Raw genomic sequence first — 13,631 nt, 5'->3', positions numbered from 1 at the left:
GAAACTTTTGGTATCAACTAGGAGATGGGAGGGGAAGCAGCACAGCATGTGAATTGGAAAGGCTTGCATATATTTTACATCTTTCACAACCTCAGGACATCTCGAAGTGCATTTTAGTCAATTAATTATTTTGAGTTGTAATCACTGTTACAATGTAGGTATTGTAATACTTGGTATAAATGTTCCAATCTTGAATGAGACCTGTAATTTTGTCAGGATCCGGTTTGGGACCAGTAACTTTTTGTTTAAAGTAGATGAAATTTGAAATCCTAGTTATTTACTCAGAATAAAACCGCAAGATTCCATGGTTTTAAACAAATAGAAGAAATTTTACTATACAGAAGTCAGCTAAGCAATCAGTCAACACTATTTATCTTATACTCTAATATCCAGAATTAACATGAGGTAAACATGAATTAACATGCGAGCTGTGGTCAAACACACCACAAACAGTACCTTAAAAGGCAGACATAACCAAGATGAGTCCCTTGAATTTCTTACCAGACTACCAGACATCAGTGATGACTGTGAGTCACAAAAATTCTTTAAAAAACTGTTGCTCATGAAGGATATCAACTTCTCTCTTTCGAGGATCTATCCTCTGTCTTCCTGAACAGCAGCAGCTCCGATTCAGACTGCTCACCTTCCAGATACTCAGTCTCTTCTCCCGAGATTGTTCCCCACTAGATTCACAAGGCTGCACTCAGCATTTAATTAAGGGCACAATCTCAACTCTCTAGCTGCTTTGAGCAGAATACCACTGCTCCTGGACTTCTTCGAGCCCCAGCTGCACACAGAGCTGAGCCCCAGCTCTACACAGAGCTAATGACATCACTTCAGCTGTCACCTCTTCAGTTCCCAAATAACCTGCCACACGGGCTCGTTTTGCACCGTGGTTGTTTCGTGCTACAGCACAATGTAGGCACACCACCCAATCCCTGCAGCTGTCAAAAGAACGCTGAAAACCAAGCATGTGCAGCCTGTTTCCCTGCCGCGCTCTGATACAAGCGCACTGTCGGCCCTCATCTCCATGGTAACACGTTGGACGCTCTCACTGTCAGCCCACACTCCACTCTCTGCTAAGCTTGCGCCGGATCCTGAAAACATGCTGATTTCCTCACACTTCCCTCCCTGCTTGCAAGAAAATTGTAAGTAGTGAAGGTTTATTTTCAATACCAATATTTTGCAAGTTCGTATCATAAGCTTCTAATAAATTGCATATTACATACCGTACAAGAAACCTTTTCATTTTTTACAATTACACATCATTTATTTACAGAGCTTTAAGAGCTTAATATGTGTGGCAAGTAGGATTAACGGAATTTAAATGTCATAGAATTCTCATAATTTAGAGCCTGCTTTTCCTCTTACATTCTTTCTTTAAACTCTGGTCAGAACATCAGCAGTTACTTTTTTTTTTTCATAATCTTCTCATGGTCAACTGAATGTAGTGAAGATACATTGAAGTTCTCTTTAAAAATATCTTGAGCAGCTTATATTTCTATTTTGTGCCATGGTTTTTCAGCCTTTCTTGTGGAACTGCAAACCAATATTCTGGCGGCCTCCCCTTCTTCACATATGGATGCAAAGTAGTCTCACTATTTGATACAAATAACTTTCACATAGGCTTCCCAACTTTAATGCAGAAGAACATGGCAGTTTTCTTACTCTTCTCTGTTAATGGAAGTATGCCTTCAATTGGTCCTTTTAAGTTTGTTAAAGAAAGCTTGTATTTCTGATTGACAGCCAGCTTCAAAATTATCTTTCTTAGTCACTGCCTTCAGAACAGATTTTGTCATTTCATTGTACTGATGAACATTATATGAATAAACCTGCACTGAGAGTTTTGCTCCCTTTACTCAAGTCACCTTCTAATTTAGCCAAGGGATGTGCAACCAGCATGTGCACAAATTCATCATCTTTCCACTTCTTTCGCAATTTCATCCAAATATCTGGTTACTCCCTTATTTTCCAATTCCTTTGACCGACACTCAAGTGCTCTCACCAGTTTCGTTTTTCATTATCCATCTCTTTTGTGCGTGAAAGTTGGTTCTCTACACTGAACAGTTTTCTTTAGCAGATCTTAGTTCCTCCTGCAGCTTTGACATTCTTGCATCTCTGGTACTAACTTTTCTTGGCCGTGGGCTGGTTGTTTGACCATTTCATCCTCCTTGTTGATGGTGAGCTTATCAAATTTGGCCACAGTAATTTTGGGGAGTTTGGCAAGTTCAGCATGGCCAAGCAACAGCTGCAACTCAATTGGTTCCGTGTTGCTGTCTGTGCCTGCCACATTATTATTCAGTATAAAATCTACCCCCTTGATAGGTAAATTAGGAACAATTCCAGCAATAATAATTCTTAGTCACTTCATAAATTGACTCTATAGAAGGAAGCAGATTCATAAGTCCCATGACTAGTCTCTATTAATACTTACTCTTCTGTCAAACCATCTAGAACACAAATCGTATTATCAGCCGCCATCAAGGACTGAACTGCCCCATTTTCTCTCAAAATATTATGTTTACTTTTTGGAGGAGTAAGAGAACGCTTCTCTCTTAGACACAAAATCCCTATAATCTCCAGTAACCTGACTGACTTCAGCATCCAGGGAAGAACCCCTTGACTATATTGAGCCCCATCCCCCACCCTAATAGATTCTGAGGGAATGCATTTCAAAATGTCTCCCAGCTACTCAATCTTTTCTCCTGAGAATGTGTGCCAGCATCTAATCACTGGCACGATCCCAACCCACAAGCTGCTCTGAGCAGAACACCACTGTTACTGAGCCTCCTTGAGCCCCAACTGTCAGCTGCACCGAGCAAGGACTGCTCCTGGGCCTCCCTGAGCCTCAACCCCTAGCTGCACCCAGCCACCACTGCTCCAGGGTTTCCCTGAGCCCTAACCCTCAGCAGCATGGAGTTACCAATGGTCCCCAGCCTTCTGAGCCCCAGACCCCTCAGCATCATGGAGCTAGCAACCTTCTGCTGCCTTTTCAGCTCCTGACAGGCTTCAGCTGGGGCACAGAGGACGTGGAGCTAACAACAGCACTTCAGCTGCCACCTCTTCATCTCCTGACTAACATCACGTGAGCTCGTTTTTCACGCCACACACAGGTCCAGTAGTTGTCGCTTCATACCACACCATCCTGCAAGTGCATTGCACAATCTCTGCAGCTGTCAAAAGAATGCTGGAAACTGAATGTGTGTGGCCTGTCTTCCTGCCGCTCTTTTAACTTGCATCAGTGTCGGCCCTAATCTCCATGGCAATGCTCAGCAGCACCAACAACAGGAGACACTCTTGCTGTCGGCCCCTATTCCGCGCTCTGTGCTTGCGCTGGAGTCCCGAAAACATAGATTTCCTCACACAAAGTTTAGGCTGAACATAATGCTGTGCAAATATTTTTATTTCCCTTCCCAGTAGGCAGGTACTGCGGCCTACATTTCCTAATGATGAAATAGCGAGCTTTGGGAACTGGTCATCACTATCACTAGAGAATAATTAATGGAAAAACTAATGGAAGTTAAGGTTGACAAGTCCCACTGGACCTGTATGGCCTGCATCCTAGGATTTTAAAAGAAGTGGTTGCAGAGGTAGTGGATGCATTGTTTGTAATCTTCCAAAATTCCCTGGAATCTGGAAAGGTCCCAGCTGATTGGAAAACTGCAAATGGAAAATCTTTATTCAAAAAAGGAAGGAGATAGAAAGCAGGAAAGTTCTGGCCAGCTAGACAAATGTCTGTCATTGGGAAAATGCTAGAATCCATCTTTAAAGACATAGTAGCAGGACATTTAGAAAATAAAAGTACTATCAGGCAGAGTCAACATAGTTTTATTAAAGAGAAATTAAAGTCAATTGACTTTGACAAATTTATTAGTGTTCCTTTTGAGGGTGTAGTAGGTGGTGTGGATTAGTAGATGTAGTGCATTTGGATTTCCAAAAGGCATTTGATAAAATGCCACGTAAAAGGTTACTGCACGATAGGAAGTCATGGTGTTGAGGGCGATGTATTGGCATGGTTGCAGGACTAGCTAACAGGAAGCAGAGAGTCGGGACAAATGGGTCATTTACAGGTTGACAAACTGTAACTAGTGGAATGCCACTGGGACCAGTGCTTGAGCCTCAATTATTTATGATCTATATTAATAACATGGATGAAGGGACTGACTGTATTGCAGTCAAATTTACTGATGATACAAAGATAGGCAGGAAAGCAAATTGTGAGGAAGATGCAAAGAGTCTGCAAAGGGATATAGATAGGTTAAGTGAGTGGGCAAAAATTTGGCAGAGTATATCGTGGGAAAATGTGAGGTTGTCCACTTGGCAGGAAGAATAGAAAAGCAAGAGAATTATGTAAATGGTGAGAGACTATAGAATGCTTCAGTACCAAGGGATCTGGGTGTCCTTGTACACGAATCGCAAAACATGCAGGTACAGCAAGTAATTAGGAAGGCAAATAGAATGTTGGCCTTTATTGCAAAGTGAATGGAGTATTGTTACTTTGTTATTGTTTATATACAATAAATTAAAAATATTTTGAAACTCTGCTTTCTGGTTCCCCACAACCTCTCAAATCTCCCCAGAATCTTAAATTTCAACAAGATCACCTCTCATTCTTCTAAACTCCAATGAGTTTTCCAAGCTGCTCATAAAACAAACCCTTCATCTCAGGAATCAGCCTAGTGATGGCACTGATCGGGCTGCACCTGCTCCTGCATCGGCCCTGACGTGAAATGATTTCAACCCCTCAAGCACTACTTGTCTATAAGTGAACCCCCTTCATTTTCCTTAAAAATTTTGCCTCAACAACTCGACTTTTACACGAGTGCATATGGTAACCTGTTATCAGGTCTAGTTGTATCCAACCTAATTAGTAAATATTATTATATAATACAGTATTTCTGCTCTTGATTTTGGAGTGTTCAGTAATCAACAATATTGAAGAATTTACCCAGCCCCTAAGGTCCATTTGAGTGAGAATATTGACTTTACCTTAAAGTTTAAGTGGTTATTTTCTTCATTGTAAGTTAGGAACTTGATGTCGGACAAACATATAAACAGTATAAAAAGTATGCATGCCAAGTATCATGGTTACACATATTAAAAGATTTGAAAATAAACCCCCTTTCTGCTCATTAAAATTGTAACTGGAGGCATTGACCTATACCACAGTTGTGCCTTTTTTTGCTTGTGTTTTTGCTTTTTTAAAAAATCCTTAATGTCACTACTGAAAAGATGATTAAGAATATGAGCAAAGCTGAAGTATTTCATCAATATATGCATCTACGATGTGTTACTGCTTTGTTGTATGCCACAAACAATGCATAAAAATGTGTGTAGAAAAATAATTTTTATGGCTTAACAATATGTAGCAGAAATTTTTTTAAAAATTGTGCTACCTGGTTCGTAAATGAATCTATTTAAACTATCTTTCCAAGCGCTTTCAGTCATAACAGAGTACAAATTGCAGTGATATTGAGCATTTAGGTAACTGCTACAGGATAATGAACTCTATTAAAATACATGTTATAATCAATAGGAAGAATTTGCCAAACTACATACTGATAAACAAATGCTGATTGCCTCAGATGATTGTTGGATTAATGATCAATCTACAGAGGGAATGTTCTCCAAAATCAGCAAGGATCATCTGGCTGCATGTATCTGCTGTGTCTCCTATTACTGGAATAACAAGAAGGTTAAAAGTGCATCCAACCCCCATTTACTATTGGAGTGATTCAGTTTGGTAATTCACCTGGTTTGCGATAGTTTCTGAAACTCTGAAATCGCTCCTTTGGACAACAAGGAGATTACATTCTCTAAATATCTAGTTTCATGACTGCAAGTTGATATTATACAATTCTATTTCAAGCATAAAATCATATTTTAAATAATCCTCACTGATGCAGGATGATTTATAAGCCACTCCACAGGGTATCAAGGGCTTTCATTGAAGTTATCTGCTGATGAAATAGAAAATAAATATAATGAAGGCCAAAGAAAGGAAACGAATGGAAAGTTTTAAAAGCAGAAAAATGAACAGTTTTGTTTCAAGAAAGTGAAACTAGGTGATCAGTGGTCTATATTTTCTGATACTGCCATCAGCCTCCTTGGCTAGCTTTTATCCTTTCCCTGCCCCTTTGATTTCTTACTTTCTAAAATACTTAAAGGAATTGCAGCTCAGAAAGCATCTAACAGATTCTGTGCTTTGAACATTTAGCAGTTTCGAATAAGAGGTGGCAGAGGGAGAGCCAGAGGAAGTTTCTCTGGTTCAAGTACTGTTTCCACCAGTACTACAAACCCAAATTTTCAAAAGCGATCCAAGGAGGAAGAATGGGATCCTGAATATACTCCAAAGAGCAAGAAATACTTCCTGGTGGGTATTGGCAATCAGTCTATTCTAAGAATTTGTTGTTTTTTTTTCCCCCCCAGACTTGTTTATCAGGAATAAGTGGGGATCTTGTTAGCTTTGATGCTAAAGTAATATTGTAAATCTGCTCCCCCATTGTAATCTTTCCTCAGTCATGGGGAGACAGTACATATCACTATCATTACTGAAATAGACTTGTAAATGTCAGTTCAGAATCATAATTTGTGAAACTGAATTTGAAAAATATTCAAAAGTTCTGAAATCATGTAATACAAATATTTTTTTTAAAATGGTTTCCCAGAATCAATGTTGCTGCTATTATGCATGGATCATCAAATAAGGCATGTTTTAAGGATGGCTAAAATGCTGACAATTGTTAAATCTCTAGGTCTTTCTGATGAGACCATATTCTTGGCTTTGGCTACAGCTGTTATGAAATATTCTAATCAAGAAAAGAAGTAGTAGGTAGCTTCCACTAATAATAAACCTCACTGCCGATGCTTATTGAATTTTCAATGTTTAGTTCATGCCAGCTCCAAGAAGTCTGTTTAAATACTTGCATTTGTCCAGGCATTATACTCAATTGTCTCATCAGCTAAGATTGCTCATCTGCAGTATTTTGCATAGTGTTTCAGATGGCTGTTCAGATGTATTTAATAAAGTTAGCATGGAGCTAGTGCATATTTAATAGTTCCGATTGTTACAGTAGTCAGTACGACAGGTTTGCATGTGCCTGTTCTTACCTTTTGAGTAAACTACAATTTGGTGGGGGAATTCCAGAAAAAAAAATAACCTGATTAAAATGGTGAAGTATTTCCTGTTCTTTTCTCTCTTCATGGTAGCATGATGACAGAGATGATGGGGTGGATTACTGGGCCAAAAGGGGAAGGGGGCGAGGTACTTTTCCAAGAGGACGTGGGCGATTTATTTTCAAAAAATCGAGCAGCAGTCCAAAGTGGACACATGACAAATATCAGGGAAGCGATGAAAAGGAGGAGGAAGAAAATGGAGGAATAGAAGATGAAGAGGAGAGAAAGGACAGACACAAAGAGGAAAAGGTATATCTTTTTTGGTGAGAGCTGGATTAACGATTAGATTTTCTAAGATTTGTATTTAAAGATGTTTAGCCAAGATTTCTGTTTTCTTTGACTTCCCTTCACATTTTCTTCTGCAGCTGGGAGGAGAGGTGGTCCAGCCCACAGCTCCACCCAGATCACCACATTAGTAGCTGTTTTGATCAATTCATCAGGAGGCTTTCCTACTGAGGTAGAACAGTCTGTTTCCCTAGAGTACTTAAGCTGCTAGTTAAGCCAAGAATTGAATATGGATGGCTATAGGCATCCAAACCCATGTTGTGATGACACTGGACCACCTTTTTCTGATTTAATTTTTTTAATATACCGTATAACTTGTGGTCAGATAACCAGATTCAGTTAAGCATCTTCTGTTCAGGTATTATTTTTTTAAAGTTGTGAGTAGTCGTGCAGTCTGTTCATGCATCAGCTGCAGAGACATGATTGTATTCACATCCTTTAGGCAAAAGTTTGCATAGCGTCTTTTCAAACTCAGAAAATTAAAGTGGTGCCAAATCTGTTGCTATGAAGGACAGTACAGCTTAAAGTTTATTGTCTCTCATCAATCTTTTGCCCTCTGAGGTTAAATAATAGAATGTTCTGTGCCTACATTGAAACATTTGTTTCAAAAAGGTCAGACACTCATTTAATATCAGTTTCAGTTTGGCAATGTATCACAATAATCTGTTAGTCATATCACAATTCACAGCTGATTCTATATGCTTATTTGGGCAATTATCTGCCCCAATACTGACTGCTTGTGGCAACTATCACTGACCATGCAAAATAATTTGAAAATGAAATATGGGACAGGACCCCTAAATAAATGTCAGAATGACTATTTCTATATAGTGATAATTTGTTGGACCACCAGTGTTGCCTAATCATACAGAAAACTTAAGTTAATAATGCAGAGACAATTTGTAACAATAACATTCCTGTGAATGTAAATAAAAAATTTTGAACTTTATCTGAAATCATCTACATCAGAGGTGTCAAACTCAATTTATGTGGTGAGCCTGATCCTGGTACTTGGCATGGGCCACATTCAGCAAAATCTATTTGGACACACTAGGATAGAAATTGGTATGCATCTCGCCTGTTTGGGCATAAAACTGGTTCAGTATATACGAACTTTTGGGTGTGACATTCTACACCTAATCCCTTGCCTTTGTTCCTCGCTGTTTTTAGATGTACCAGATGGCTGAGTGAAATCCATGGTGGATCAATTTAAATTGGCAAAGAAGGATCATGTATCTGCTTCAGGACCCTTCTGAAAAATATGTAATAAACTAGGTTCAGTATGTGCTGTGCAAGTTCTGATACTTTTCCCACAGCAGCCTAAATAGGGCCGTTGAGTAAACAGTGGGGCTTTTAAAAAAAAACGTTTATTGTTCCCAGCCTGTACCTAACTCTCCAATATTGTATTGGAGCTTGTGATGCTCCTTGATCTATGTGGAATACACACTTGTCATCCTCTTCACCATTCACTCTTCAGTGGAAACAGTCATTCACTGTTTACCCACAATAATATCCCCCAATTGATTAACGCCTTTACCAGCTGCTGCTTTCTCAGCACAACTCTTGCACACTGCATTGCTGTCGCTGCTCCCAGCTCTGCACATAATTCTGGATCACATGTCTACCCCACCCCACTCCATTCACAGTTTCAATCTCCTGACTGCCTCCCACCCTCCAGCAGCAAGAATTGATGGGGAGTCGCTGCTACAACGCTAAATTTTAGAAGGCTCAGTTTTCCTGGGCTGTTAGGAAAACAGAAACCCTCTGTGACATACAGCAACTGGTAGCACAGTACACATGGGCCATGTGTTTGACACCCTTTACCTAGGTTTTGCAATGCTCAATGTCACTATGTGCTCAATAGTTGAAAATTAGCATTTCTACCTCAGATGTTTCTTTTACGTTAATTGAAAATTTCTGTATTTTGGAGCTAAGATGTAGACTCCTTACTGCCATTATTTTAGCCTTTCTGCAACTCACTCTGTTTATCCATTGAAGTTTTTTTTTTTAAAAACCCTATTTATTTTAGTGGGAAAATGGAGTGATATGGTTAAAATGAAATGCCCATTCTGTCCTAATTAATTAGAGGCTTCAGCACAGTTAGAATACATATGTTGGCAGTGAAGCTGTATTTTAAACATAATACAGGCCAGCAATAATGTAAAATGATAGTCATGAATGGAAGAATTAAGTGTATAGTATCATGTTAATTTCAAGTTGAACCAGGACCCTCTCTCCAAACAGCAGTAATTCATCACCTCTAATTTTAAGTGTATACTTTTTACCTGCTTCATGCATTGAAACGTAAGTCTAAATATATGTATCAGAATTAAGTTTGGTTAGATATTTTTCTTGCATTGCTGCACAAAAATAATGAATTGAAGTTGACTCTTGTTTTTCTAATTAACTCCTGCCCTTTTTCATTACTGTGGAAAATGAGTAGAGAAGGGACAAGTTGTATTGCATTATCCTTCAAGTCTGTTGGTCTTATTTTCTCTCCTTCCTCGCTCTTTTTTTCCGCTTCCTTCCTCCTCTCCTGAAAGAGTTGACTCTTTGGGGTAAGTTTCCATGGGCGCTGGGGTCCCTGCAGTACCTCGCCCTAGAGGACATTCATCATGTTTGAAGCTAGACAAGGTATTGGCAGGTTATTTGACCATTTAGGAGGGGACAACAGGATTACTGTGGAGCCTGATCCTGTCCTGCCCTAAGGTTCAAACCTACACACTTCCTACAAGGGTGTCTATACAACAATTAAAAGTATGAATCCTGGCTTACTTTCCCTTTAAACCTGGTTGCTAAGACATATCACAGCAATCCTGTTGCTGCCCTGGTTGAGATCAGCTAAGTTACTGGCCTTCCTCTTCTTGGTTTGAATGACTTTCAAATTTCTGGAAATGTTTTGCTTGTTTGTTAATAGACATGTAGGATAAGAACGGGTACATTACATACATGGATGAGAAAAATTTACTGCAAAATTATGCTATGTCTCTTTTATATCAAGCATCTGGTGATTATTAAAATACCAGTGTACCCCCTAGCCTGGAGAATTTTAATTAACCTATAAAAAGCCTTAGCGCAAACTGTTGGGTAATATATTTGAAACCCGAGGTACATTTATTTTGTTTTAAATACAGGCTTTATCATTTATTAAGGGTATTACTAAATTTTGGAGATCTAATTCCATTACTGTGATAGGATTGTTGGTCAGTTCCCCTTGCTAAACTAATGGTATCAACCTAATTTGAATTTATTTTCCTTATTTCACAGAAGTGCAGTAGAATTGCATGTGTATGATGGAAAAGATAAAAGTTTTTAATAATTCCTGAAGTTGGTTGTCTGAAATTTAAACTGCAGTTTTTGGCTCTATCATTTAATATTGTGCCAGTGATTGTAAGATTTTACGTTAAAACAGTAATTACTAAACTTGTTCCAACCAGTTTAATTTGTATTTGACTATTTACAAATGTGATTTCGGTCATTGTATTCAAGTTATATGCCAGTTTGGTAATATTTGAAAAATAAGCTTGAAATGTATACCTCATTATTACTTTTACTTTTTTACAGTTTACTTTTAAACTGTTGTGTAAACATTGATAGTTAACTATTCAATTTCTTAATATATTGACATTAGCTAATTTCAATAATATAACTATTTACACTGCGTCAGACATGGCTCATTGGTGTAGTTAGGACACTCTTCAATAATATACAAGTCTGGTTTGTCAGTTCTGATTATCCCTGAACACACAGCAGTGTGATTTTATTTTGAAATAATTAGAATTAGTTTAAAGATCACAGGAGTGAGAGGGAGGATCATATCATTATATTAGAAAATGTAATGTTTGTTTTTAAATGATAGATTTGAAGAAATTTTATCTCCAATATCATAGCAGTCAAATATATACCATTATACATAGGAGGGAAAATGATTTAAAATTAGTGTAATGTGCAGATTTTTAAATAAATTGTGAAGATAGGGCAACAGACATTTTTAGTACATGTGATCCATTAATATTTAAAACAATGGTGACGATATTAACCTATAGGAATACTGCTTTGTTCAACAGGATAATGGCTGAATCATAAATATTTAAGAGTAAAATGTATTAAAATTTAGTTATTGCAAAATGAAACTCTTCTATAGTTGTAACAGGCTAGCCTGTGAAGCTTAACAGCAATTTTGAAAACATCTCATGTATTCTGTCTTTTTATGAGATACAGTTCCAGTTTTTATATGATTTTTGTATGTGTTTACAATTCATTTTTCCTTTTACTTCACAGGAACACCACATTTGAAACTATTTCCATCAGCAGAAATGAAATGAGCATCTCCCCCTGAATTATATAAGTGGATTTTTCGTCAACTACTTTTCTTTATTGGCCTTTGATTTATTGTCTGACATTAGCTTTTAATTAAATTTTAATGTCGAATGGGGAAAACGTCTTGGTAAACCTGAATTAAAATCTAGTTTTGAAGGGTACCAAGTGTCTAATGTCTGATTTAATTGTTGGCTGTGAACTATCTATATTAAGTATATAGGCAGTATTTTTTAGATATTGATAACTGCATGGCTTATTGAAGTGGATGACAAACATATACTATAAAAAGCACAGTTTCAGAAAATAAACATCTTGTATTTGAAGGAGTAAATTTTGCTTTTTTTTATTGTAAGTGTCTGTATTTTGTCATTTTTGTTCTTGGCTTATCTCAAATAATATTTGCTTACTGAAACATTTGCGTTGTCTCTTTTTTATATAATGAGTTACAGTTATTGGTTCAGGCTGAATCCCCTCAATTATGATTGAATGGTGCTTTTGTACGGTGTCCTTGTATAACTTCTGATCAGCTTGGAGCAGTAGTAGGCCATTTGGCCCCTCGAGCCTGTTCCACATTCAATAAAATCATGGTTGATCTGATCGCGGATGTAACTCCACTTTCCTGCCTGCTTCCCCTAAGTCTTGACTTCCTTGCAATCCAAAAACTAATCGAAAATCATGGTGACATGTTCCTTTTCCTAGCGTTGGCCAATCAAATACTGTTTGGGTTTGTGTAACCTAAGCAGGTTGCCTACTTCTTAGCTGAAGAATGTTGTACAGTGAAGGAAAAACATATTGAATTCAGGTGGGTTATTCAAATGTTGCTCAGCTTGGCTCAATTGATACCACTTTAGGATTCATAATACAGGTTCAAACTCCACTCCATGGTTTAAAACACATTATCTAGGCAGTACTGTGACATATGCTGTGCTTTCACTGAGATGTAAAGTTGAAGCATCATCTATCCTATAAGATTGCACAGCTCTTTTCAAAGAGGGTGGGAATTCTGTCATAATATTAGAAATAAGAGCAGGAGTAGGCCCTTTAGTCCTTTGAGCCCATTTAGCCATTCAGTGAGATCATGGCCGATCTTCTACTTCACCATTTTCCTGCACTATCCCCATATCCCTTGATAATTTTTAAAATGTAGAAATCTATCGATCTCAGGCTTGAACATACTCAATTACTAAGCCTCCACAGCTCTCTGGGGCAGAGAATTCCAAAGATACACCACTCTGAGTGAAGAAATTCCTCCTCAACCCAGTTCTAAATGGACTGCCCTTATTCTGAGACTGTGACCTCTGCTTCTGGAAACCTCCCCTCCTCCCCAGCCAGGGGAAACATTCTGCATCTACCTTGTTGAGCCCTATAAGAATTTTATATGTTTGAATGAGATCACCTCTCATTCTTTTAAATTCCAGAGAATAAAGGCCCAGTCTATTTAATCTTTCCTCATTGGACAATTTCTCCATCCCAGGAATTAATTTAGTGAATATTTGTTGCACTCCCTCTATTCCAAGTATATTTTCCCTTAGGTAAGGAGGCCAAAACTACGCACAATACTCCAGGTGCGGTCTCACCAAGGCTCTGTATAATTGCAGTAAGACATCTTTACTCCTATACTCAAATCCTCTTGTAATAAGTGCACTGAGTGCTGTCTTGGGCTGCATTTGAGTGCTTTAGTTTAAAGTTTGGTGAGTGAGGGAATTTTAAGGGTTAATTTCTATCTACAGTCTAGTTTGTCTTTAATTAAGTAATTAACTAAAAGTTGATCTTTGGGTTGGGAGAAGATGAATTTTAGTCCAGCTTTAAAACAGGGCTCATTCAGGCTCTGCTTGCAGCTAGTTAATGGG

General features: G+C 38.1%; 1 protein-coding gene across 4 annotated transcripts in view; it reads left to right on the top strand.

Moving 5' to 3' along the window:
* The window catches only part of LOC121277603 (bcl-2-associated transcription factor 1-like), a 75,108-nt gene extending 62,915 nt beyond the window's left edge, over positions 1-12,193 (top strand). Inside the window, exons 11-13 of one of the 4 annotated variants that reach the window (XM_041187139.1) lie at positions 6,218-6,373; positions 7,210-7,425; positions 11,743-12,193. In XM_041187139.1, the coding sequence (XP_041043073.1) occupies positions 6,218-6,373; positions 7,210-7,425; positions 11,743-11,757 (387 nt within the window). In that variant the 3' untranslated portion in view covers positions 11,758-12,193. The remainder of the gene's footprint in view (positions 1-6,217; positions 6,374-7,209; positions 7,426-11,742) is intronic. The other 3 variants (XM_041187140.1, XM_041187141.1, XM_041187142.1) reach the window with 3 other exon arrangements.
* Positions 12,194-13,631: the final 1,438 nt, after the last annotated feature.

This window comes from Carcharodon carcharias, chromosome 5 (assembly GCF_017639515.1).
Source record: "Carcharodon carcharias isolate sCarCar2 chromosome 5, sCarCar2.pri, whole genome shotgun sequence".
Classification (NCBI taxonomy): domain Eukaryota; kingdom Metazoa; phylum Chordata; class Chondrichthyes; order Lamniformes; family Lamnidae; genus Carcharodon; species Carcharodon carcharias.
This window is presented reverse-complemented; position numbering and strand designations above follow the sequence as displayed.